Source organism: Octodon degus, unplaced genomic scaffold (genome assembly GCF_000260255.1).
Source record: "Octodon degus isolate 3935 unplaced genomic scaffold, OctDeg1.0 scaffold00089, whole genome shotgun sequence".
In the NCBI taxonomy this organism is placed as follows: domain Eukaryota; kingdom Metazoa; phylum Chordata; class Mammalia; order Rodentia; family Octodontidae; genus Octodon; species Octodon degus.
Window position 1 is genome coordinate 2,520,517 of NW_004524665.1, and position 26,476 is coordinate 2,546,992.

Consider the following 26,476-nt stretch of genomic DNA (forward strand, 5'->3'; position numbering starts at 1 on the left):
TTAAAAAGACAATTATTTAATTAAATTATTTATTTATTTATTTATCTGGTACAAGGTCTCGCTATGCAGCTCAGACTCATAGTGATCCTCCTGCCTCAGCCTCCCCAGCTCTGGGATTACAGGTGTGCACCACCACACCCAGTTACGGTGGCCAGCACAGCACGCGGTCCTGGGGATCAAACCAGGGTCTTTGTACTTACTAGGTGGGTACTTAGACCAACAAGCCATCTCCCCAGCCTCGTATTTCAATCTTCTAAGAATTGCTTTTAGGGATTGCTATATGTATTTTTTACTTATGCAATCTAGTTCAAGTCAATACTGCTTTTGGCGGGGCCAGCGAGATGGCTCAGTGGAATAAGCGCTTCCCTGGCAAGCGCAAGGGCCTGAGTTCAATCACCGGTTCTGCAAAAAGACAAAACAACAACAAAAAGTTAATACTGCTTTATTGCTGGTAAAATATTTGTTGGGTTTTTTTGTTGTTGTTGTTGTTTTTGTTTGTTTGTTTGTTTTTGGTGGAACCAGGGATTGAACTCAGATCCTTGTATTTGCCAGTCAAGCACTTATCCTACTGAGCCATCTCCCTGGCCCCAAAATATTTGAAAATTATACCAAAGCTGGGTGTGGTGATATGTGCTCTGGGGGCTTAGGCCTGAGGATTGCCAGGGGTGGAGGCCAGTCTGGACTACATAGTAAGACCCTGTCCTTGAAAGGAAGAATGAAGAAAAGGAGAGAAGGAGAGGGAGAGAAAGAGGGAGAGAGAGAAAACTGTACCTGTTCTGTTTCTGTTTCTGTTCCTCTTTTGTACTATTTCTACCATAATATGCCTCTATGGTTTTTATTCGCTCACTGTTATAAATAGTTGCAGTCTTGTAAAGAAATGAGGGGAAAGAGCACACATACATTTACATGTGCATCTGTGACTCTCCACCCATGTTTAATAGGGGTCTCTCAGCAGATTCTGTCAGTCTTTTAAGCACTGAAATTGGCTTTTCGTTCACCTTCCCTGTTTAAGCATGGATATGTGTTTAAAGACTTCTCCAGCACCAAGAGTGTCCCTGCGGGCTCTCGCGGCTGCCACTGCCCATGGGGAGCAGTCACCCCAGCACCCACACCAGTCCCCCACCCGTGGCAGGCACCCATTTTCTCTTCATCTTTTGCTCTCAACAGTTCAGTGTGTGGATGTTTTCTGTGTGTGCTGCATCCACGGAACTTCTTGGGCCTCTCCGAGTTTTTTGCCTAATGTGAGTGTGTTCCAGCATTACTGACTGCAGTGTTTTTCCTACCCTTTCCCCTCCTCCTAGAAATCCAATTACACCCCTTTTAGAATATTACCTAACAGATCCCCTGTGACTTTCTTCATAGTATTTTTTTTTTATTTTTTTAATTTTTTATTTATTTGTGTGTGTGTGTGGCCAGCTCAGCCCTGGGGGATTGAACCGTGGTCCCTCTGATTTGCTAAGCTTGTTCTAAGTAGGTGCTTTAGACCACTGAGCCATCTCACCAGCCCCCTTCATAGTATTTTAGTTTATTTATTTATTTTTTTTGGTGGAACCGGGATTGAATTCAGGCCCTTGCGCTTGCCAGGGAAGTGCTTATTCCACTGAGCCATCACCCTGGCCCCTCCTCTTTTTTTTTTTTTTTTTTTTTTTTTTTTTTTGCCCCCCCCTTCCAGAGAGAGGGTTTTGCTGCTTAGCTCAAACTAGTTATTAAAATATAATGAAGAGGGGCCAGGGAAGCGCTTATTCCACTGAGCCATCTCCCTGGCCCCTCTTCATTATATTTTAATAACTTTTTGCTTTGCTCTTTCAGCTGGATGCCAGTGTCCTCTTTTCTCCAGTCCCCAACCTGGGCTTTCTGTGTAGTGTTAGAGACCACCAGGTCCAAGGGAGACACAGGCTGGAAGGTCAGAAGCAGGAACAAGCAAAGGCCTTGAAAGAGAGGCCAGGCCTCCCTGCTGGCTGAGAGAAGGGTTGTAAATCAGCCACCCATCCTGCGATGGGTGATACCTCCATTTTTATTCTGAGAGGAGGGAAAGCCACTAGGAGGGCTCTGGAATCCCTGGGACTTGACCTGAGCCTCATGCCCGGACACCAGGCAGCCTGTGGCCTTGGGGACCCCCTGACGGAGAGTGGTTACCCCACACAGGCTGGGTTTCTCTGAGTGACTCCAGGGAACAGAGTGCTGCTCAGCTGTGTCAGCCCTGGCCCTGTGTTAGGCCGGAGGATGGAACCCACCACAGGCATCTGCTCTTCAGCCCTGAGCCAGGTCACGAGCCACCCAGCTGTCACAGCTCTGTCGTGCTGTCCTCTTCCAGATGGTGAGGGGTTCAGTGACTCCCCGCCTGATCCCTTTCAATTCCTTCTCTGCTCTGCATCCTGGCCTGGCTTCCAGCCTTCCCTTCCCCAGCTGCTGTGCACGTGGCCATCAGGCCGTCTCCTCAGAGTCCTTGGGATGGACACGACCTCTTCATCTGTAACTCAGTACATGTCAGACGTTCCAGGACTTGCAGAACCTAAGATAATGGGTGGCCATGGCCACTGTCCTGAAGTCCTGTATACATTCCAAGGATTCTGTTGTTTTGAAACAGTATTTCACTGTGTACCTCAGGCTGGCCTTGAACTCTGCATAGCCCAGGCTGGGGTCAAACCTAGGGTGATCCTCCTGCCTCAGCCCCCGAGTGCTGGGACCACAGATGTGCACCACTGTGCCTGGCTTAAGAGTCTGGTTTTTTTTTTTTTTATTTATTTTTTGGTGGTACCAGGGATTGAACTCAGGACCTTGCGCTTGCCAAGCAAGCACTTATTCCACTGAGCTCTCTCTCCAGCCCCCAGTCTGTTCTTTTGTCATACCTCTATGTTTCCATGAGCAATGTGCACTGTTGCTTACAGTTTGCTTGCTTCTTTGTTTTGTGGGTACATCACCACAGAACCACAACCCGAGGTTTTGTTCTGTGGCTCTTAATTTTACATATATGATTTATTAGTATATGAATCATCTAGGGGCCAGGGAGATGGCTCAGTGGAATAAGCACTTCCCTGGCAAGCGCAAGGGCCTGAGTTCAATCCCCAGTTCTGCAAAAAAAAAAAAAAAAGTATATGAATCATCTATCACCTTTTTTCATTCAACATTGTGTATTACAGCTTTGTTCATGTCAATAGGCACTGCCCAGTCCATCCATTGCTGCTAGGTCGTATTCCACTGCAAATATAAACCACGCCTTCCTCCTTCCCTGTTTCTTCCATGTTTCCTGTACTAGCACATGCACGAACACCTGTGTGCATGCACGTGCTTTTCTGTAGCTCACACATGGAATCAGGTCACTGGTGGAAGCTGTGTGCCCTTTCACCTTGACTGGATCCAGCCAGTCTGCTCTCCCACGAGGCAGGCCTTCCCACTGGCTTTCTCCATGTGTCTCTTCTCCCACGCAGCAAAATCTGAAGTTGCCCTCCATGGCAGTCAGGGCCTGCTCAGTGAGGCCCATCGGCCTTTGTATTTCCCCTTACAGCGCAGCTGGGTTTCTTCATACGTAATCCTGATGGAAATGCCATCGGCCCGCAAGGGACTCGGCCCACATTGGCTTCCTTCACTCCATCTTGCTGGATGGTGCCTGCTCCTTGTCTTCTGCAGCTGCACAGCTGAAGAGCTGCCTTGGTCCCTGATGGCCACTTGGCCATGCACTGGCTCTCAGGCTGCACTCTTCTCTGTGTCCTGTGTGCCTTTGATCACATGGCATCCATCCCTGGGGAGCAGGCAGGGTGGGCATGGGGGACTCGCTGGGCTTAGGACCCTAGAGAAGGACAGCCACTTGCTTGGCTCTTGCTGTGCTGCATCCATGGCCCTGCATCCAAACAGCAGGAGGGGGTAGTGTCCCGGCTGCCTGGCCAAGTCCTGCACCCAGCTGTCACCTGTGTGGCCCCGGACAGGCGGGCTGGGCTCCCTCAGCCTCAGTGGCCTCATTGGCAGGTCTCATGGTGCGGTGAGTGGGCCCCAGCACGTGCTAAGTGCCCACGGACTCGGTGCGGAGTTGTGTCCGACCTCTTCCCAGCGCAACACCAGCTGAGGTGCGCTGGGAGCCAGACTAGAACTGGAAGAGCCCAGGCCTGTGCCCTGGCTCAGAACCAGGGTGGCAAGACCCAAGAAAAGAGCTGAGTGCCCTCCATGAATTGAAGGTTGGCTGGCCCTGCAGTGACTTCCATTAGCAACCATTGTGGAGTTTTTCGTGGTTAGGTTTGGTTTGGTTTGTTTCTATTAGAATGTTGAGGCTCATCAAACATTGTTTCAGAACCTCACAGCTTACATGGTTTATTGGAGAATTGTTTTGTTGCAGTACTGGAGACTGAAGTCAGGGCCTGTGCACTAAGTACATCCCTAGTCCTTTGGTTTAATTTTATTTTCAGACAGGGTCTCACTAAGTCACTAATTTGCCTAGGCAGGGCTTAAAATTGGCCTCCTCCTGCCCTCTCAGAGAGCTGGGATTACAGCTGCACCACCAGCCTGGCTGAAGAATAGCTTTTCTTTCTTTCTGGCCTTCCTGCTCAGATGTGAGGACATCCCTTCCTGTGAGGGGCCTTGTTGCCAGCCCAGGGCAATGGTTTCTCCCGTCCTGGTCCCCAGGGCCTGTTGTCCTCTGACCCTCAGTTCTCATCCCACCTTGTGCTGTGCATGGAGCTGCTCCAGAGCCAGCTTCCCCTCCTAGACCCCACAGGACCCTCAACCACCTTCACTCAGGTCCCTTAGGGCCTGCAAATCACCTCTGATTCTGTGAATTAAACATGCTGATAAATCCAGTCATGGTGGCACACACCTGTAATCCCAGCACTGGGGAGGCTGAAAACAGGAGAATCACTAGGCGTCTGAGCTGCATAGTAAGACCCTGTACCACATACATAAATAAAATAAATATGCTGCTAAACCCCGCGTTTCCCAGGGCAACTTGCCATCATCTTTTTTTTTTTTTTTTTTTGCCCCCCCCTTCCAGAGAGAGGGTTTTGCTGCTTAGCTCAAACTGGCCTCAAACTTTCAGTGATCCTCTTGCCTCAGCCTCCCAAGGGCTAGGATTCCAGGCGTGTGCCACCACACTTCATAATCTCCATCTTTCCTGCTGTTTGTTTAGACTTTAGGAAAAGCTTAAACAAGCAAATTGAGCAGCCAGAGCAGTAGATTAGGAGGAGTGGGGAGGAAGGGCTAGTGCTCTGGCTTGCAGTGTGCGTGCAGTCGTAGGAGGACCCGGCTCTTAGGCCAGCTGCTGTGAGCCTGGTGCCCTTGCCAAGCAAAGGAGGTGATGGGGGAAAGCAGCCCGCACAGACGGGAGCCCCCTGCAGCCCCTGGCTCGGCAGGAGCACAGCCAACACAACCAGGGCATGGCCAGGGGCCACCACGGAGAGAGCGTGGAGCCCACTGCCCAGCTGTTCACCTCGGGCCACCCTGGCTCCCCCATGCACAGGGTTTCTGTATTTTCACAAAGAGTAAGGTTTACGTTTCCGTGTTCTGAGAGGCTGTCTCAGGTTTAGACTGCTCCTAGAAGTCTTATAATTATTCCAAGTGGCCAGCACACTGGATACTTTCACTTGTCTGTCACTTGTGAAGCCACATAAATGCGTCCCACTCTCTGCCCTGTATCTTTGAGGATCTGAGTTTTCAAATGCATTGAGTGGCCAACCTTAGTTTTGTTTTCAGGCCAGTTGCTTGGAAGCTGCTTGGCCCAGAGTATTATGTATCGAAAGCGTCCAGTTAAGAGTGGTGCAGTGTCACAGGATCGCGGGGAAGCTTCGTATGGGAACGTGGACATTCGTCTCGGCTCAAGTGCCTTTTATGAGCCATGCTCAATTCCTGAGTAATCAGTTATCCCTGAACTCTCGTAAGTAACCTGATGCACCCTGCCAAGCACATAAAGGCCAGTAATTTTAGTAAAATTCCGCCAACAATGGTATTTCAGACGCACCCTAACAAGGCATTTATTTGCTGAGCATTTCCTCGTTCGCCTTTTACCTTACAGAGTAGACTGTGAAATGCCAGTTGGTTTCTTTGGGCATTCATGAGCCACACACAGGAGCTCCTCGGGCATCGGGTCCATTTGGTGGCTGGTCCATGCGGCACTTCTGGTGTCACCCTACGCCACAGAGCCCCCCAGCCAGCACCTCCAGGGCCCTCCTGGCTCTCTAGATTTGCTCCTTTCAGAGAGTTTGCATGTTCTTCTGCTGGGTCCACACGGCACCAGCCCTGAAAGCAGAACAAGTGCCCACTTAGCAAGCATGACTCCCTGCAGGCTCTGTGCCTCTAACCCCATGGCCCCTCAGGGCCCTCTGGCCTCCCCAGGCCCTGCCTGTGCTCCTGCTCCTCAAGTGCTGCAATCCAGGGGACTACAAGGGACTCTGGCTTCGGTTTTTGGTTTTTGGGGGGTTTTGTTTGGCGGAAACAAGGATTGAACTGAGGCCCTTGTGCTTGCCAGGGAAGTGCTTATTCCATTGAGCCATCTCCCCGGTCCTCTGGCTTCGTTTTGTTTGGTTGGTTTGGTATTTTTGAGACCAGGTCTTGCTATGTATTCCAGGCTGGCCCTGAGCTCTGCAATCCTCCTGTCTCAGCCTCACGAATGCTGGGATTACAGGAGTGTGCCACTATGCTTGATGAGTACTTCTAATTAAAAAAAAAAAAAAAGCTGCTGGGGATATAGCTCAAAGGTATAAGCACCAAGCACCTGCGTGGCAAGCACAAAGTCCCGAGTTCAATTCCCAATAACACACACACACACACACACACACACACACACACACACACACGCTTTAACTTTTTAATTAAAAAACAAGATTGAAGGTGGCTGGGGAGATGGCTCCGTAGAATAAGCACTTCCTTTGCAAGTGCAAGGGCCTGAGTTCAATCCCCAGTTCTGGAAAAAAGGAAAAAAAAAAAAGAGTAAATAGGTATCTAAGTGCATCTCTTGCCAGCTGCTTGGTCCAGCCATCTTCAGGACCTATAGGGTGACTTGCAAGTGAAAGGCTTCTGCATATGTTCTCACTGTAGGGGAAGAAATACCTTGCGGGGCCAGCTGCCACCTCCACCTCTCCAGGTGGAATGTGGGATTTGTTGTGTTCTCCAAGGCTCTTGTTCCCTCCTGGCGGGGAAGTGGCCTGCCACCAATACCTGGGCGGACCTGTGATTCACATGCCTGTTTCCAGCCAGGACCTTGGAGGCCGGTTCCCCGGGGACCCTGAAACCCTAGCCATGCTTGCCCTCTGCTGCTCACCCCGCCCGGTTCCCAAGGAGTAGCGCTTTGCTCACACAGCTGAGATCGCAGTGATGTTGCTATTTTAGTCAACCGGACTCCCGGCCAAGGGTGGTGGGGGTCTTGCATGCATGCCCAGCGCTGACCCCGGGCTAGCATTACCCTTGGGGAACTCTGAGTGGGATTTCAGGACGTGGGGCTGCTAACACCTGGCAGCCACCCTCACTAGGAAGCCTGAGACGGGAACATAGCTCGCAGCAGTACCCAGGGCCCTGAGTCTGGCTGGGACAGGAGTGGATTCTCCATTTGTGATTAGGCCAGAGCAAGGGACAGGATGGAGGGGCCCTTGTCTCCCTGCGCCCTGTCAGGCAGTCACAGCAGGTGCCAGGGAGCCCAGGTGCCCAGGAGACTGGACAGGCCAGTGTTGGGGAGCCCTGGCACCTGGGAGGTTGCCATGTTTGAAGGCTGGTCTGCTGGGCTGTCAGCAGTGGGCTGGTCGCTTCTCTGGGCCTGTTCCCTACCCAGGAGAACCAGTTCAATAAAAGGCGTCCATGCTCAGGGAAGCTTCATAGAGACGTGCGGCCCTCAACAGCTCCATAATGGGGCCAGGGAGATGGCTCAGTGAAATAAGCGCTTCTCTGGCAAGCACAAGGGCCTGAGTTCAATCCCTGGTTCCTAAAAAAACCAGCTCTATAATGAGCATGCACCCCAGCAAGTGCTCCAGAGGCAGCTCCTGCGCAGCATCGCAGCTGGGGTGGCCTCTCAACTGCTGGTCCCCAGAGAAGTGGTGCAGACTGCCAGCAAAGGCCCTAGGCTGACCTGGGGCCAAGTAGCTCTCAGTCTTAGCTAAGCATAACGTCTGCCTGGCTCGTCTATGAGTGCTTCTTATCAACTATGCCCATTCTTGTTCTCGTGACTGTTTCTTGTCATTTTGGATACTGAGGTGTTTCACCTGTGTTATTTTTTTTTTTTTTTAAGTCCATGTGTGATACTGGTTTTCTGCCCTTATACTAGTTAGCAGTGTGCCTTACAGTGACTACATTTTATGTATTTATTAGTTTTTATCTCTGTAAAAAACGTGTTTGCAGTACTGGAGATTGAACTCAAGCCCTTTGCGCTGACATGCATCCCAGCCCTTTGGAACTTTTTTTTTTAAAAATTCGGACACAGAGCTGCTAAGTTGTCCCAGCCAGGCTCCAATCTGCACTCCTCCTGCCTTGGCCTCCCCTATTGCTGGGATTACAGATGTTGCACCCCAAAACCTGGCTTAAGCGTTAAATGCTGAACCCGCCTTGCCTCACAGGAACAAACCCACTCAGTCTTGGTGTGTAATTCTTCTGTTGTGTCACTGGATTCTGTAATTGTGGAGGACTTTGTGCCTTGCCTCTGAGAGGTGTTTGTGTTTTCTGTCTTGCACTCTGTCTTCATCTGGTTTTGGTACCAGCATAAAACTAGCTCCAGATGATAAAGTAGGAAACATCACTTCCTCTTCTGTTTGCTGAACTGATTTTTTTCTGTATTTTAGGGAAGGGTGTTCAGGGTCTCACTACTAGATTGGACTTTTAGTGATCCACCTGTTTACAGCCTCCCAAGAGCTGGGATTACAGGTGTGCGCCACCACCCCCAGTTTCAGTGGCAGCCACAGCGCGTGGGCCAGCACAGCATGTGGTATCAGGGATCAAACTAGGGTCCTTATGCTTGCCAGGCAGGCACTTAGACTACTGAGCTATCTTCCCAGACGCAACCCTCTCCCTTTTTGATCACACAGTGCCTAAAGGGACAGCCTGTCACCCAGCCTCCCAGTCCCTCGGGCCAGTGCATGTACTTCAGTCTCTGTGGCCACTGGTTGGGTGCCTTGTGGAGGAGAGAAGGCTGGTTGAGTCATCATACCAACCTGGCTTCCTGGCTGTGCAGGGGCAGGAAGGTGGGACAGGGCCATAGCCTCCCAGGTCACAGTGCTGCCCCTCAGAGGGGCATGGCAGATGGTGGCAGGCCCCTCCCTCATCCTGTCCCCTTTGAAGCAGGAGGACCAGGACACCATGGAAGCAGACCTGGACAAGGACGAGCTGATTCAGCCACAGCTTGGGGAGCTCTCGGGCGAGAAGCTGCTGACCGCGGAGTACCTGGGGGTGAGTGTCACCCGGTAGGCGGGATAGGGCTGTGTCTCACAGATGTCCTGGGAACAGGCTGTGGCTGCTAGACAATGGCCTGGAGACCTGAATCGGATGGTAGCAGCACGGCTGAGGAGCTGGCGGTGGTGCAATCTCGCTTCTGCAGCGCCTGTGCCACTGATTAAGAAGGCAGTGGATGGGGGTGGCGAGGCAAAGTGGAGAATGAGAGAGACAGCAGGGACCCAGGACAGCGGGCACCAAGGCCCCTCAGGCATGGGACAAGGAGGAGGCGCGGGAAAGGACAGAAAGACAGCTGAAGGCCAGCAGGGACCCCCCAGGAAGCCGTGTGGCAGGAACAGAAGAGAGCAGTGTTTCGGGGTGGGCCCAGCCATAAGCCCAAGCATCGAGAGGCTGAGGATGCAGCCTGGGACCCACAGCTAAGGGGGAAGGAAAGGCTTGGCGGGGAGGTAGACCAGAAGGGGTGCAGGCAGGTCCGTCGGCCCCCAGTCATCCCCAAACTCCACAGACAAGTGTGCAGGGCTCCTAGGGCCATCCGGAGCCTGCAGGTTGTGCACAGCAGGACAAGAGGGAAGGGGGGTGGTTCAGAGGGGTCCTGAGCTGAGAAGGCCTCGGTCTCCATGGGAACGAGCGGCTGTCAGTGTAGGGTGCCATTCAGCCAGACTGGAGACCTCCTGCTACTTCACAAGCAGGTGACTGGGAGCCCAGGAACCAACAGGTGGGGCTCCTTTGCAAAGTAAGCAAACACCTGCGGAGACCACGGCACCTGTGACCCGGCCCCATGACCCACACTCACGGCCGCCAAGCTCCTTAGTGCCAGCACAGTTTCCCACATGCGTGTTTATCTCACTGGTCAGTGACCACTGGGTGGAGACCTGAGGGGTGAGAATGGAGTATGAGCTGGGTGTGCTGGCTGTGCCTGTGATCCTAGCCTCAGGAGGCTGAGGCAGGAGGATCGCCAGGAGTTCAAGGCCAGCCTGGGCTCCACAGGAGTTGGAGGCCAATGTAGGCAACATAGTGAGGCCCTGTCTCAAACAACAAACAAAACAGAACAAAAAGCTAAGATCGAGTTCCCTGTAGAGGTGGCATCCATGCGCATTCACCCTCATGGTGTGAGTAACAGAATGCAGAAAACAGGGTTTGAAACCGAGAAAATTCACTCTGTTGGAGGCACAAGTCTGAAAAAGCAAGATGTTGTTGGCCCCGGGCTCCCTTGGAGGCTCGAAGGAAACGTGCTTGTGTGTTCTCTGCCTGTCTGCACATACCTCCCCTTCGTGGGCACCTCTTCTGTCCCTGGGGAGACCCTTGTCACTGTGCTTGGGGCTCAAGGACAGACTCCCACCAAGGCCACAGTGCAGGTTCTAGGGCCAGGCCATGGATTTAGCTTTTGGAAGCAGCGGTTGTACCCCAACACCAGGTCCCCAAGGGGTTATTGTTCATCCTGGGAACATCTGTACCTGACTAGAAGGCAGTGACATCTGCATTGCATAACTCCAGCGTTGCACATGCAGTTGGTCACCTGTCGCCCTGAGGCCACCTCAACCACACAGGCTGGGATCGCCAGCCTGCGGCCCTTGGGTCACAGGTTCCAAAGAGGCAGAAGTTTGTCTTCCCCAGGGAAGATGAGAAAGCAGGACTTAGGGCCCCATTCTGATGTGCCGGGACCTTCAGGTTACCCCAGGTGAGTCTGAAGATGGTGGCTTTTTGAAATATCTGGTCAGAAGCATTATACTTGAAAAGTTCTTAAATGCAAGTCATTTGCTTAAGACCATGGAAAAGCTGAAGGCATTGCTGCCACCTTCCAGAAGCTCACGAAGGAAGACAGAACATGGCAGAGCTGTCCCCAAGAGCAGGCCATCACATCCAACGAGCTGAAGCTGGACCCAGACCACAAGGTGTGGATTACAAGTGTCTACACTGGCCCCAGGCCCCTGACCCAAGTCCCAGGAATCAGTACCTACTGAGCTCACCAGCCAGCCCACACCTGCCGGGGAGACAGCGCTGCGTCATGGACCGCCGCAGGGTCAGGGTGCAGGGAGTGTCCCTGGGATTTCTGCACACACAGAGGGGACTCAGCTCACGCCTGCCTGTCCTGCAGCAGCTTTCGGAGCTTTCCCTTCAACTCCTCCTACAGAGAAGTCCTAGGTTATACAGCTGCTCACAGAGACTGGGACACCTTCTAGAGCCCCGTGTGTGTGTGTGTGTGTGTGTGTGTGTGTGTGTGTGTGTGTGTGTGTAACCTTTAACAACAGTGATGGCGTGTCTCACAAGAAGATGCTTCTCACACCTGTGTGCATCTCAGTTCACTTTCGCAACAAACTTACTGGGCCCATTATGCTAGAAGCTACATTATTATTTATTTTTGTTTTTTGAGAGAGTCTCACGATGTGCTCCAGGCTGATCTGGAGCTGGCTTGTGGCGATCCTCCTGCCTCAGCCTCCTGAGTCTGGAGATTACAGACCACCACGCCTAGCTTTCTATTTTTTGAACACCTCTATCTATGACAAGTTTGGAATGCTTTACCAACCTAAGCATAGAAACATTCTTTTGTCCATGTGTGTGAGGCATTTGCAGTGTTTTCCGCTGAGAGTAAAGGAAGTGAGATGTAGTTTAACCAGGTGTGTGTGAGGCCGAGGGAGCTGCAGGCCTCAGCTTCCTTGTGTGGCTCATTGTTATCCCCTTATGCTGAGGATTGCAGCCCTTTGAAAGTTAGCATGAAATTCCTGTGTGTTGACTAGAAATATTCAAGGAACAAGAATTTGAAGAGAAAAAAAAATTAACTTATGTTCCGTTGTCATGGGGGGGGTCCAAAAATGGAACTCCAGACCTTGAAGGTACCCAGGGAGGTTGGGCGGAATGCAAAGGCAACCGCAGTCGGTCACCCCGTGCCCATGGTGGCACAGGTGCCACCACCGAACAGGCTGCAGTCTTCCTTCCTTCTTTTATTTCCAGGAGCGGGGACAGAGCTCCATCTCCAGCCCACGCTGGCACTTAGTGTGAGGCAGAAGTCGCGTAGTCAGTCACTTGTGGGGGGCCTGGCAGGGCAAGGGCGGGGGTCGCCCCACAGGCCTCCTTCTGCTCTGTCAGCTTTACAGTGATTTCGCCTTTCAACAGTTTTTCATAATCATGAACAGAGCCCTACTCAGGCTACAGAAAACTTGGAACAAAGAAAAAAAAATTACTTAGTTCTGCTATCCGATAACTACTCAGCCAATGTCAGGGTTCATTTCTTTGCAGTCTTTTGTGTATTTTTAACGTAACTGAAAGGACCGTTTATGTACATTGTTATTACCTGGTATTGATTTAATGTTTTAAATAAATATTTTTTCCTCATAACCACTTACTTATCAGGATAAATGGCCATATAATATGTCAATTGACTGTGCCACATTTTACTTATTTATTTTTCTACTACTAGACAGATTGTTCAGTTTTACTCCATAAGAATTTTATAATAAGTGGGGCTGGGGAAGTAGCTTGGAGGTCTAAGCACCCACCTGGCAAGCATAAGGACCTGGGTTCCATCCCTGGTACCCCCTGCCACAGTGGCCCCAGAACCCGAGTGTGCCATGCGTGCCACCGAAATGGGATGTGGTGGCACACACCTGTAATTCCAGCACTGGGGAGGCTGAAACAGGAAGATCACTGTGAGTCTGAACTGCATAGGGAGACCCTATACCAAATAAATAAATAAAATATTTTTTAAAAAAATTTTAAATGGGGGCCGGAGAGATGGCTCAGTGGAATAAGCACTTCCCCGGCAAGCGCAACAGCCTGAGTTCAATCCCCGGTTCCGCCAAAAAAAAAAAAAAGAGAGAGGAAAAAAATTTTAAAAAAACAAAAGATAAATAAAACAGAGGGTAGGGAAATGGAGAACTAAATTGTATCAAAAAATTTAAAAAGGGGCCGGGGAGATGGCTCAGTGGAATAAGTGCTTGCCTGGCAAACACAAGGACCTGAGTTCAATCCCCAGGTCTGAAAAAAAAAAAAAAATTTAAAATCAAAAGCCTGGTTTGCTCCAGAGCTATACTCAGCTGCTTCGGGCCCCAGTTTCCTTTTATCTCCTCTGCTTGGCTTGTTTTATTTTTTTTCCCATAATTTTATTGATAAACAAATAGCAATGAGACAATTTCAAATCAAACTGGTAGGACAGTTTCAATAATAAACACATTGCATACATTCTTCCTAGTGGTTAATTGCTGTACAAGATGTGGACATGATATCCTATTTACAAACACAATTAGAATAAATCACTCTATTCATCAAGAGAATATAACTATCCTAACCTCTTTGAGTGCACAGATACAAAATGGACATTCATCTGTATACCCTTTTTTTGTTAAGTTCTGTTATTTGAATATTATAGGTGTGTAAACTCAGCAAAATATTCTAAAAGAGTCCAGTAGCCCATAATAGTATTGGGTCTTCCGCTTGACTGGCAGTGTCAGAAATTGTTGACCTGAGTCCCCTACAGCTCAACAAAACACCATGGCTTTACTTCTTATACTTTGTTTTTATACTTTTCTGCTGGATGGTTAAGACCAAGGTAAAGCAGGACCTATGCAATAAGAGTTGTAGCTTTTGGGTCTGATAAGGTCAGTCAAATCCCCTCAGGATTTATCCCGAGATCCTGTACCTCAGATTGTAGGACCTTTGTCAGTGTCAGCCATGTGGATGAGTCACAGCCATTGCTTGGCCAATGTGCTCTCTGTGAAAGCCTGAGAGAATGTTTTCTCTCCATGTGACTCTCCTTAGGCACACTCTACATCATCGATCACTTTCCTCTTTGGCCCCATAATCTCCTTGATCAGAAAATTTGGGACACCACTGAGTTACATGACGTTACAGTACAAGTTCTCAAATGTCCTGAGTCTTAATTGACCTTAGAAGGCTAGGGCCAAAACGTTGGCTTTCCTTGCGGCCCTCCTTTTTCTCTAATTTTGGTCTGCACACTTAGGTTGTTAAACCTCCAGAAGAGAAGCTTATTGTTATTACCATACAACTTAGGCTGTTAAGCTTAACCTCACTATCTGTCTGCATATCAAACATCTTAGGCATAATATGGAACAGGTATTTTTCATCAAGTATTGATATGTTGAACTTTAAGTCCCTACAGAATACTTGGTTTGTTTTAAAATTAACACTGCTGCACAGCACCATGTGCAAACCTCCAAGGATGTCCCAGCGTCCTATGCTCTGACAGCCCCGTGCGTCCACCCTGCAGGCCGCTTCTTGGAGACCTCTGCATGCTCCTGGCTGTGTCCTGGAGCAGTGTCACAGCCTGTTCTCTTCCATCCCCAGATCATGACCAACACGGGGAAGACGCGGCGGAGGGGCCAGGCCAGCATGCAGCGGAGTGGGGATGGGCCCCTGCGCAGGCCTGTCACCCCCAGTGGCCACAGGACCGGGTGCCCAGTGTAAGTTGGGCACAAGAGTCAAGAGTCTGCCTGCCGGAATTCGCTTTGCTTAGCTGCCCTGTAAGGTGCATGTGACAAAATGTGAAATAAAACAGTGGTGCTGGGAAACAGTTACCTCTTTATGATTTATCTTCAGGGCACTTTTGGAAGGAAGTGGGTGGACCTTCACCCCCTCCCCTGTCTCCAGGTTTCTTTTTCCAGGAGGACAAGTGGGTCCGTTGCAGGACTCCCAGGTCACTTCCGAGGAGAGGCCCCAAGTGTGGTGGGGCCCCCAGGTGCACTCCTGCTTGTCTTCTCTGCAGCCTCCCTTAGCGCAGGCCCACTGTTGGGGTGTGAGCCACACAGTTAAGACTCCAGATCAGTCAGGCCTGGTGATGCCCGCCTGTAGTTCTAGCACTAGGAGGCTGAGGCATGAGGGTCTCTGTAAGTTTGAAACCCTCTGCAGGGCCATCACACAGTGAGTTCAAGGCCAGCCTGGAATACATAGCAAAACCCCATTTCAGCACACACACACACACACACACACACACACACTTCATATCTATTTTTAGATCATTGAGGCACCTCTGTGGGATAAGGGGAAGGCTCAGGGACCAATGGAGAAGGTGCCTGACAGGCATGAAGCTCTGGGCCCCACACCCAGCACCAGAACACAAGCCAGTGAGCAACTCTGCACGTATTCAGCCCCAGAGCCACAGCCTTGCTCCTGTCCCTTGGGACAAGCAAGCTACTGCGGAGCCCAGAGCCTGCTCACTCTTCCCCATGGGCTTGGCTACTGCCCTGACCTGGGTACTCTAAAGGACTCTGCAGAGTCCCCTGTGGAGAGGACAGGCCCAGCGCCTGCATTTACCCATCTGAGCCTACTTGCATTTTTAAAAGACTGAAAAAATAAATGTTTTTTTGTTTGGTACTAGGGCTCAAACCCAGGACCTCCATACTGAGCTGTATTCCCCCCCCCAACTTTTTTTTTTTTTTTTTTGGTACCAGGGATTGAACTCAGGACCTTGTGCTTGCCAGGCAAGCACTTATTCTAGTGAGCTACCTCCCCAATTCCCTATTTTTTTTATTTTGAGATAGGTTCTCACTAAATTGCCAGTGCTGGGTTCTAACCTGCATCCTCCTGCTTCAGCCTCCCAGAGCATTGAGATGACAGGCCGGCGCCACCCCACTTGGCAAAAATATATCAAATGTTAGGTGGCTGTGTTCAGCGGTCAGGATGGCGGGTCATTCTGCATATTCTCAACCCAGTTTCCTAACCCTCCCCCTCTGGCCTTGGCCCAGCCCTCCTGATCCCAGGTGCCATTGTGCCCAACTCTGCCCACCTGTCGCCTCTCTGTGACCTCACATGTCCCTTCCTGAGGCCATCAGCCAGCTGCCACCCTGGCTGCTTTGGTCCCCATTCGCAGCCCTGGGTCTGGGGCGCAGGCCCAGGCCACCTGGGGTCCCTGCCTGAGGCCCCCGAGGACCAGCACCCTCCCACGGCCACCCAGACACCTCATTCCCATTGCTGTTGGCAGCAACCTAAGGGCCAGCACAGGCCTCTCCTGGGGACCCCAGGTCCTATTCCCTCCAGGTTCTCTGTTGTTGCTTCCACCCCAACACCCACATGCTCTAGGGGTCCCCGCCTTCCTGCAGCCCAGGGCAGGCCTCTTTCCTGCCCCATGCCCCCATGATCATGCAGGGACCTTCTGGCGCTGACCACCATTCCTTTGGTTTACATCTGCGCTCTCAGGTGGGGCTGAATGCCCAGCCCACCGCAGGGCCCTCTCAATCACTGCCTTGGGGACCCTGTTACCTCACTGGGGACAGAGGGCTCCATTGTCTTGTAGTGCCTTAAGTCTGGAACACTGCAGTGTAAATAAATGTTTTTGAGTCAGATGTGGTAGTGCATGCCTGTGATCCCAGCACTCGGCAAGCCGAGGCAGGAGGAGTCACAGTAAGTGTGCAGCCAGCCTGGACTTCATAGTGAGGCCTTGTCTCAGAAAAAAAAAAAAAAGAGAGAGAGAGAGAGAGACACCACCCCCAGTCTTGTGCTTGCTGCTTCCAGTCATATGGTGTGGTCCCTGACTGGACTCCTTCCTCCCTCACCCTACTCCCTCTGCCAGGACAAGGACCTGAAGCCCTATGCCTGAAGCTGTTGGCTGCAGGTGTCCTGGGCCTGCATCACCCCGAGCTGTGAGACCAGCTTGTGTATTAGACATCACCCAGCCAGGAGTGGTGGGGTCGCCACACGTACAAGGAATCCCTGCACTCTGGAGGCTGAGGCGGGAGGATCACAAGTTCAAACTCAGCCTGGACAACGTAATAGTTTAGCCAGACACTGTCTCAGAAAAGGGGCAGTGGGCCCTGGGGATGTGTGAAGGTCCTGAGTCAATCCCTAGTGACACTGATAACAATAATAACAGTGATAACAATAAGTAAAACCGTTTAGGAGGAGGGTGCAGGCCCAGGTTTGAGATGCTGCGTGGTAGCAGCCATCGGTCGGCTGTCTCAGCTCTGTGTAATTCTCACTGTTTTTCATACTCTACTGCAGGCTTGAAGACCATCTCGCCTCTCCCCAGAATGCCCAACAGGCCAGACACGGGTCCCCACGGTCCCTGCGGGCCAGCTACTCAGAGCCCACACCCGGGGTCCATGAGCACCCCCCGCCCTCGCCATGTAAGAAGCCACCCCCCTGCGGTGGGGTCGGGTGAGCCGGAGACACCCAGAGTCAGGGGCAGAAGCTGGAGGGTTCTGGGCCAGCTACTTCCGGGACGCTTGACTTACAACTTGAAAAGACAAATTTTAAAAAGTGGCTAGGGATATAACTCACTGTAAAGGTCCTGGGCTCAAGCCTCAACCCCACCCCATGCTGGGAATTGAACCCAGGATCTTTGCATTGAACTATATCCCCAGCCTTTTTTTTTTTTTTCAGTACTGGGGATTGAACTCAGGACCCTGTGCTTGCCAGGCAGGGACTTATTCTACTGAGCTATCTCCCCAGCCCCAGCCCTTTTTTAATTTTTTATTTTGAGACAGGGTCTTGCTAAATTGCCCAAGCTGGATTCAAATTTACAATCCTCCTGCCTCAGCCTCCTGGAGTGCTGGGACTGTCGGCCTGCACTACCTCACCCGGCTTCAAACCCAATGCAGCAGAGCAGCTCCGGGGCCAGGGCCTCTGTACCTCAGTTCTGGTGCCAAGGGATCAGCATGGCTTCAAAGGCTGCCCAGGGTTAGAACACATGTCGGGGGGCAGGCAGCCCTGGACCTGTGTGGGCTGTGACGCACGTAGCTTGAGTTAGCCAGAGTCCAATGGGGGATAAAGATTTTTTTGTTGTTTTTTCAGATTCCAGAAAGTATTTTGAATCAGAAATGTACAAAGTATTTGTTTTCAATTTTTGAAAGGAAATTGGAAGGATGGTGAGGAGGACAGATAAGCCTCCAATTTCCACTGCAGTAGGAAGAGAGCGGAGGCGCTGAGATGCCAGCTGGGGCGTCTGAGGCTGGGCTGTGGGGACCAGAGCCCGAGCCCAGCCCATGCCAGGTTCAGAGCCAGGACAGGAAAAGGATTTGGGGCTTGGGGTGGGAGCGGCACTAGAGGTCCTGCAGGCTTTGCTCCTGGGTTATTCTGCATGTCTTGTGAGTTGTAAATATTCATTTGCTTTCACAACGTGACAGGCTCCCTCCTCTCCCCTGAGACTCCCCTGACAGGTGGAGGGCTTGAACGGTCTGACAGCTTTCGCCCATTTGACCAAATGCCATTGAGATCAAAATGCTTCGGAAATGGGAGAGGACCATCAAGCCAGCCATACTGCTAGGGTCACTTCGGTGGTCAGGATCATTCAGGTCTTTGTACTGATTGTAAATATGATCGCATGCTCTGTGTGTGCGTGAATACATGTGTGTGCGTGCATGCGTATTGCATGTGTGTGCATGTGTGTGTGTGCATGTGTAGCTGGCTGTGGAACCCAGGGCCTGGCATGTGCCGGGCAAGCACTGTGCCCCTGAGCTGCGCCCCAGGCCTGCTTGTCCTCTTTACCGAGAGCTGTGCTGCTGCTCCCTGTGGGCGGCCCCTGAACTTGCCACGCACAGAAACAGTTGAGTGGTGGCAACGGCTGTTGTCACAGCATTGATGTTGTTTCCAAGCATGATCGATTTGAGCCCTTAGAAAGTCCGGGCCTTGGCAAAGTATGATTCCTCGCATGGGTCCCGTGGGTGCATGCCAGGGCGTTGTGCCTTGGCGGTCACGGCCAGTGCCCAGGGTCTCTGCCCAGAGAACCCCCAGCTACTCAGCTGCACCTGGAGTGGGCAAATCCAGCTCACAGTGCACCCCGGGAGTGCTGGGCCCGCAGCCCAAGGGTCCCAAGGACCCAGGCCCCTTACACCATCCCCCGACCCTGCTTCTGTCCCTGCTGGAGACTGGATGTTCACTGCCCTCACCCAGCCCCATCAGGCCGGCTTCCAGCTCAGGCCAGCACCCTGAGTCCTTAAAAATCCTGTCCTTGTTTTTATGCTTAGATTGATCCCAAGACCTTTGCAGTGAGCCACATCTCCAGCCCCTTTTTACTTGTCATTCGGAGATAGTCTTAACAGAGTCACTAAGTGGCCCAGGGGAGGATTGAATTTGCCACCTCCCGCCTCAGCCTCCCAGAGTACTGGTACTACAGTGCTGTGCAACTGCATGGGCAGAGTTCTCCCATTGAGAAGGAAGACCTGAGGTTTCTACTCCTTGGACGCCTTTCTACATCGCTGGTTCAGACTCCATCCTTCCACTACCCCCTCTGTCTGGCCTCCATCAGCCACCCTGCACATGCACCTCAGCTGGAGCAGTGCCTGCCGGAGGGCCCCTCCCCAGCCATGTCGCAGCCCCGATGGGGAGCCCAGGCGCTGTTGCCTGGCCCCAGGGTCGCAGGACAAGAGCAGGGTGGAGGCTCGGTAGCAGCCTGTGGAACCCCACTTGCCCAGGCACTCGCTGGCCCTACAGGGGTGCTGAGGGGCTCTGTCACATGCAGGGCCCAGGCCCAGATAAGCCTGGCTGCCAGGTGCAAGCAGTACAGCGAGGCAGTTGTGGCCCTGCTGGCCATGCATTCCCTGCGCCTCCCCGTGCCGGGCCAGCACACTGAGTTTTCTCCTCCCCGGCAGCTGCGGACACCACAGCAGAACCACAGGAAGAGCCATGGCAGACAGCCAGCTGGTCAAAGGAGCCACCTCAGAACCCAGGCAGCGGAGAGACCACCAGGTAGGGTACAGGCATCACAAGGCCTGAGTCCCCACCACCTGGGTCCCCACTGCAGTACATCCAGGTCTCCAGGAGCCCCCACCGGGGATTGAACTCAGGACCCTGTGCTTGCCAGGCAAGCACTTATTCTACTGAGCTATCTCCCTGGCCCCTGGAAGCCAGCCTTGAACTCACTATGTAGCCTAGGCTAGCCTTGAATTCATGGCAGTCATCCTGCCTCAGCCTCCTGAGCACTGGATTCCAAGAGTGCACCACTGGTATAGGAGAGATATAACTGTCTGCCTGCTAAGTGTCGGGTGTGCTGCGTTCACATCCCCTGAAACGGAAGAGTGAAGTCCAAAGGACAGATGTAAGAGTAGGGAAGGTGTACTGGCCAATAGGAACAGCTCGTGAGAGACAGGTTCCTGAATGGGTAGCCACTGAGGCCTGTGGCTCGGGTAATGTATACAGCAGTGTGGGCACAACGTCGAACTGTAATCAAGCAGTAAGATCGAAAGTAGAGCGGTGTAGCTAACACTGATCCAGTAGGGAAGCAGGGTGCATAGCACGAGCGTGCGGGTGACATCATCAACCGGCCCCATCTATGACTTCTAAAACAGGAACATTTGGAGAAGGGATGGGTCCAGACAGCCTGTCACCCATCCAGGTATCTGATGCATATCTGGACTCAGTGGGCTGGCTGGTATCAATTACAGCATAATCTCAAGTTTCCACTCATCCCCTAGGGTCTGGCCCTAGACTTGCAGCTCAAGGACTGGCCTTCCTTCCTCAGATGCACCTCCACCCACAGCTCTGTTGTCTGCATTTCACCAACTTCCTAGATAGCCCAGTGCCTCTCTGACTGTGAATTAATTTTTCATTTGGTTTGGTTTGAAACAGAGTGTCAATGTGCAGCTCAGCCTGGCTGTGGATGAACTGCAGCCCAGGCTGGCCTGCAACTCTCAGCAATCCTCCTGCCTCAGCCTCCCTTCCCAAGAGGTGGAACTACAGGCATGTGCCACCACACCCACTATTGTGTGTTAGTTTTTTTTAATTATTTATTTATTTTTATTTATTACATTTTTTTAAAAAAATATTTATTTATTTATTTATTTAGTGTGTGTGGCCAGCTCAGCTCACCAGGGGGCAGGGCTGGCTGGCATGTGGTGCTGGGGATCGAACCGCAGTCCCTGTGTTTTGCCAAGCTTGTTTCAAGTAGGTGCTTTAGACCACTGAGCCATCTCACCAGCCCCGTGTGTTAGTTTTTGTTTGTTTGTTTGTTTGGTACTGGGGGTCAAACTCGGGACCTTGCGGGACCTTGCGCTTGCCAGGTAGGCATTTACACTACTGAACTCTCTCTCTGACCCTGTGTATTAGTTTCCATGTAACTCAGCTGTCTACACTGCCTGTGCAGCTGCCTGGGCTTCTCTGCCCTCCCCTCCCCTCATGCCAGGCTGCCCAGCCCCTCAGGTCTCAGCCAGTCATGGCACAGTGCAGCTCCCCTCCCGAGACTTTCACAGGCCAGGGCTGTCCCTGCTGTCCTCAAAGACACCACATGGGGCCCTTCACTGTCCCCACGCTGGCAGTCAGCTTGCATGTTTGATGAATGTGTAGGAAAGGGAGGAAAGAGCAGCCGCATGTGACTGGTGGGAACGTCTGTCTCAGAGTCCTCCGGCTTGCTGTCCCATGTCTTCAGGAAAGGGTGGGAGAGGCACTGGGTGGACAGCACAGGGCCCAGGCCCACGGCCGGCTGAGTGCTTACACTGCCCTGTCACTTGGTCTCCCTGTTGTCCCTGGCCACCCCTGCAGCCCTGGACCCTCTATGTGGCCTAGGACAGGTGCGGGCCCCTCAGGCGGCCTCCTGTCCCATCCTGGGCCAGGGTCCTATGCACCAAGCAGCACTAGTCCTGCCCCAGACTGGAGGCCGCTCTACAAGCACAGGTTGAGCCTCCCACTCAGGAAATCTAGACTAAACTGGTCAAGCGCTGACACTGGCCTCAGCGGAAAATCACACACCAAGAAACTCTGCTTCACGTTAATAAAAATACTGAGTTCAATTAGTCAGCCAGGAGATGTACTCCTGTAATTGCAGCACTTGGGGAGGCTGAGGCAGGAGGAGCCCAAGTCCAAGTCCAAGTCCTACCTGAGCAACTTAGTGAGACCCTTCTCAAGAAGAATTTTTGTCACTCATGGTAGAGGACCCCAGGATCTGACTGGTGTTGGGCCCCAGTGTTCATTCTGCCACATCCTGGGATGTCACAGCCCAGGCAAGGTATGTGGCAGAAGGAGAGAGCTTCCCAGCACCAGGACCCTGTGTGTTCTGACTATGCCTTCCATGCAGACTGCTGTGGCCAAAACCCCTGAGACAGTGTCCCAGTGCAGCTGACATCCTGCCAGGGCAGGGTGCACATGAGTGACCTCCCAATCTACATATCCACCAAAACCCGTTCCTGCCAGGCCCAGCGCCACCCAATGCCATGTGCCCCCTGGATCAGAAGCCACTGCCACCCCAGCCATCCCCACCCATAACCTGCTGGCCTTTCACGGCTCGGGCTGAGTGCACCTTGGGGCCCTGGCCTGCCCTCCCCATCTCCTCACCACTCCCACCGCAGCCCCCAGCGCTCCTTCCCTGAAGCAGCCAGGGCTGCCTCCCCAGGCAGAGGGGCAGCAGTGTTTAAAGGATGACTTGGGATCCTCCCAAGCAACACAGAGCGAGGGATTACTGTTAGCGCTTGGCTCCTATGTGGTTAGAGGCTTGGTGAGTCCAAGGTATGATAGGAAGCAGGGCAAGGGGGCACAGGCCTGCGAGCCCAGCACTGGGGAGGCTGGGCAGCAGGGTGGCTGCGAGGGCGAGGCCACCTTGGCCTGCACAGCGAGTTCCAAGCCAGCCTGAATTGTGTAGCAAGACCTTGTGTCAGAGAGAGAGAGAGAGAGAGAGAGAGAGAGAGAGAGAGAGAGAGAGAGAGAGAGAGGTTTTGAACCAAATAATGTAAGAAAGGGACAGCCTCCCTTGACCTTGCTGGTAGATTCTTATCCAGGTAAGAAATGTGTCAGTGAAGCACTCAGCTCATTACTAGAGCCCCACCTTTGAAAGTCCAAAGAGCAGGAATTTTCTCCGGGTGACCTTTGGTCCCAGCGCCTGCCACATTTCTCAGCACATGTGTGTTGTCTCTGTGAACAAAAGAGTAGCAGAACCCAGGGTCAAAGCCAAGATGCAGCAGCCAGGTGATGTCACACAAGGGTGCACCGAGGGACTGTGATAAGACCCAGAGAACTGTAGCCAGAGGCTGGGAGAGGCTGAGAGACAGCAGCAGGGACCCGAGACTGCAGACTACGCAGGGGAAGTGCACACAGACGCAGGAGGTGCAGCCCGGCAAATATTGGGTGATAACGTTAGACGTGGTGGCCCACACCTGCAACCCCAGCCCTTGGGAGGTACTGAGTCAATTAATTAAAAGCTATACTCTAATCTCCATCCTTTGGAACTCGGTTCAAAGACTTCTTGCCTCAACTGGGTCAGTTTTATGCTAGTCTTTTCCTAACTTGAACCTGGAGACCTTTTGGACAGTGTCAGTATGATTTTTCTAATTGTGTTTTATTTGTTATTTGGAGGTTTTTATTTGTTTGCTTGCTTGCTTTTTGAAACAGTATCCTGCTGCATAAAGCACCATCTCCAGCAATTTTCCTAATTGTTAAAATGATCTGTTTTCAGCTGAAGATGTAGCTCCATGAGAGTGTTGCCTAGTATGCTTGAGGCCCCAGATTTGATCCTTGGCACTACGAAAAGATGTTTTTATTTAAAAAATTGTTAATGATATATTCTCAACATACAAAGAAAACAAGAGGGGCCTGCAAAATAGCTTAGCAGACTAAAGCACTTGCTTAGGCAAGCTTAGGCCAGCGCAGGTATCTCTATTTGATCCCCAGCACCACATGCCACACCAGCCCCGCCCCCCAAGTCCTGGCATGGTGGCACATGCCTGTAATCCCAGCACTGGGGAGGCTGAAAGCAGGAGGATCACTGTGAGTCTGAGCTGCATAGTGAGACCCTGTAATAACCAAATACATATTTAAAAAAAAAGAAAGAAAATAATATAGAAATAAATCTGACCAAAAATATCCACAGCTGGAGAACAGGTTTTCCGTCTCAGATCTGTAACCCTATTCCTGGGCACTTTTTTAGCCAAGGGCCAGGAGGCAGCCTTGTGCCACTTTTCAGTGGAGAAACGCACCTGCGGAGCGTGAGGGATGCACTCTGCCGCCACCCGCCTCTGAGAGGCAGAAGGTAGCACATCCCCAGGCCATGCCAGGGAGCACCTAAGGCCCTGACCTCAAACACCAGCAGAGTACCTGCCATCACAGTAACCCACATACCCTGCCACCTCCACCAGGAGTGTCAGCCAGCCACAGCTCTATGTCCTGGCAGGACAGCCACAAACCCAGTGCCATCCATGAGTGTGGACCCCCTGGATGGTTTGGGAGCATCATGGGGTGTGACCATTGCCAACCTGAGCTCACGGGGTAGCAGCCACACCCTGAGTCATAGCTTGGGCTCTGAGTATTCAGGGACCCTGTTGGGAGCACGGGCACAGACAGGTAGTAAGTGACCTCAAAATCACCCTAACAGCAAGTGCTGGGATTGCAGGCATGCACCACCACACCCAGCTAATTCTCTACAGTCTGGACTCTGGGTTCATACACCTGGTGAATGAGATGTAAGCCTTGGAGAACTGGCCGAGGGTCAGTGTGTCACCTCAGTGAACCTGCCCTTGGCTGCTGCGTCTGAAAGTGCCTTTTAGTGATGAAAGGGACTCCCACAGCAAATGACTGGCCAGCACCAATATACAATGTCACCCCCTTCTGTAGGGCAGAGCCCCCCTTAGTGCCTGGGCCAGAGTCGCTGTGTGAGGACAGGATGGGTCTTTCCTGGGGACCCCTGATCCTGCTGTCCTGGCTCTAGACTGGAGCCCTGCCTCACCCTCAAACTAGCAACAGTGCTGTGGAGCCAGCGCCACCTCATTGTGACCCTGTGCCTGTGTCAAGCCTCATGGGACAAGGTCCTTAGAAAGCCCCAGCCCTCGTGCTGACCCTCTTAATTCCCACTGTACATGAGAATTGGCTTTACAGAAGCCCAGTCATGTTCAGTTGACCCAGGCCCATTTGTCCATGAAACCTGTAACCCCCAGCCCTACCCCAGGGCTCAGGGTCCCCCAAGGCCCCAGTAGCTGAGGGTCCACCCACAGCCTTAATCCTCCTGTGTTGAACAGAGTGACTTAGTGACACTTTCCAGAGATCAGGACCCGGGTGTCCTTGGGACCTTTATTCTGCTGGGTATGCAGTCCTGGCTGTGCATCCTGAGATCCCAGGACTCAGAGGCTGAGGCAGGAGAATCACTGTGAGTTTGAAGCCAGCCTGGGTTACATAGCAAGACCCTGTCTCAAAATAAATAAAATGAAGATGGATACCCACCACCCAGGTGCCACTGCCCTTGGCTTCTGTCTACATTGTAAGCTCTTCACCGCTGACTGTGGGCCTGAGTGCCCTGTGCCACATGTCCAGCCAGTGACCCTGTACTGCCCGTGTTTCCTAGGGAATTTCCCTCAGCCTTCGCCTGCCATCCCCGGATGCCCCGCACTCCAGAGACCATGGAGTCGCTGCCCAAGGTGAAAGCATCGGCACTGGCCCCCCAGTTCTCCTCCTGTGGCCCCCAGCAGGCCAGCCGCACCAGCTCCACCGCACCCTCCACCAGGACCTTACAGGGTGAGTTGAATGGGACCTGGGCACTAGCACTCACAGGGAAGGACACTTTGTTCTGGCCTTTGGCCCTGGGAAACCCCTATTATTTATTTTTAGAATTTATTGGTGTTCTGAATCAGGGTCTCACTCTAGCCCACGCTAGAGTGAAATTCACAGAGATCCTCCTGCCTTAGCCTCACAAATGCACCCTCTGTGTGCCCACCAAGTGGGTGGCTTCCTTGCCTCAGAGACCTCTCTTTTGGGAATGTTTCCTGCTTGTGCAAACACTTTTGGCCTCTGGCTGAGCACTGCTGGTGGGGGGAGACCCTCCGACCGGGAGGGACCCTCGGGAAGGAACTCCTCCCAGCCTTGCTCTCCTGCCTGCAATGTCCCTATAGCTCTAAGCTCACCCTGGTGCTCAGACCTTCCCAGCCTCTGTCGCTGTGGCCACATGGCTGCTAAGTCAGAAAGAAGCAGGTGCCTCCCCACAGGAAGGCCAGGATGGGTACGAGGGTCCCACACTGGCCCAGGCCTCTCTCCCACCTTTGTTCACGAACAGGTCCATCTCTGCAGGGCCATCTCTGTCCCTTCCCAGCCTCAGCCAGGTGACAGCCCCACCACCACCTCCACACATGCAAATCTGTGATCCTAGAGTTTGGAAGGCTGAGGCAGGACAATTGATACAGGTTTAAGAACAGCCTAGACTACGTAGGGAGACAGTATCTCAAAGAAAGAAAGAGAGAGAGAGAGAGAGAGAGAGAGAGAGAGAGAGAGAGAG

The 26,476-nt window shown here is 52.3% G+C and overlaps 1 protein-coding gene across 1 annotated transcript in view; it reads left to right on the forward strand.

The window, feature by feature from the left end:
• Armc9 (armadillo repeat containing 9) overlaps positions 1 to 26,476 on the forward strand; it is a 106,150-nt gene that overhangs the window by 78,396 nt on the left and 1,278 nt on the right. The window contains exons 19-23 of the mRNA XM_023722063.1: positions 9,241 to 9,348; positions 14,650 to 14,765; positions 17,299 to 17,423; positions 19,887 to 19,983; positions 25,553 to 25,722. Of these exons, the coding sequence (XP_023577831.1) occupies positions 9,241 to 9,348; positions 14,650 to 14,765; positions 17,299 to 17,423; positions 19,887 to 19,983; positions 25,553 to 25,722 (616 nt within the window). The remainder of the gene's footprint in view (positions 1 to 9,240; positions 9,349 to 14,649; positions 14,766 to 17,298; positions 17,424 to 19,886; positions 19,984 to 25,552; positions 25,723 to 26,476) is intronic.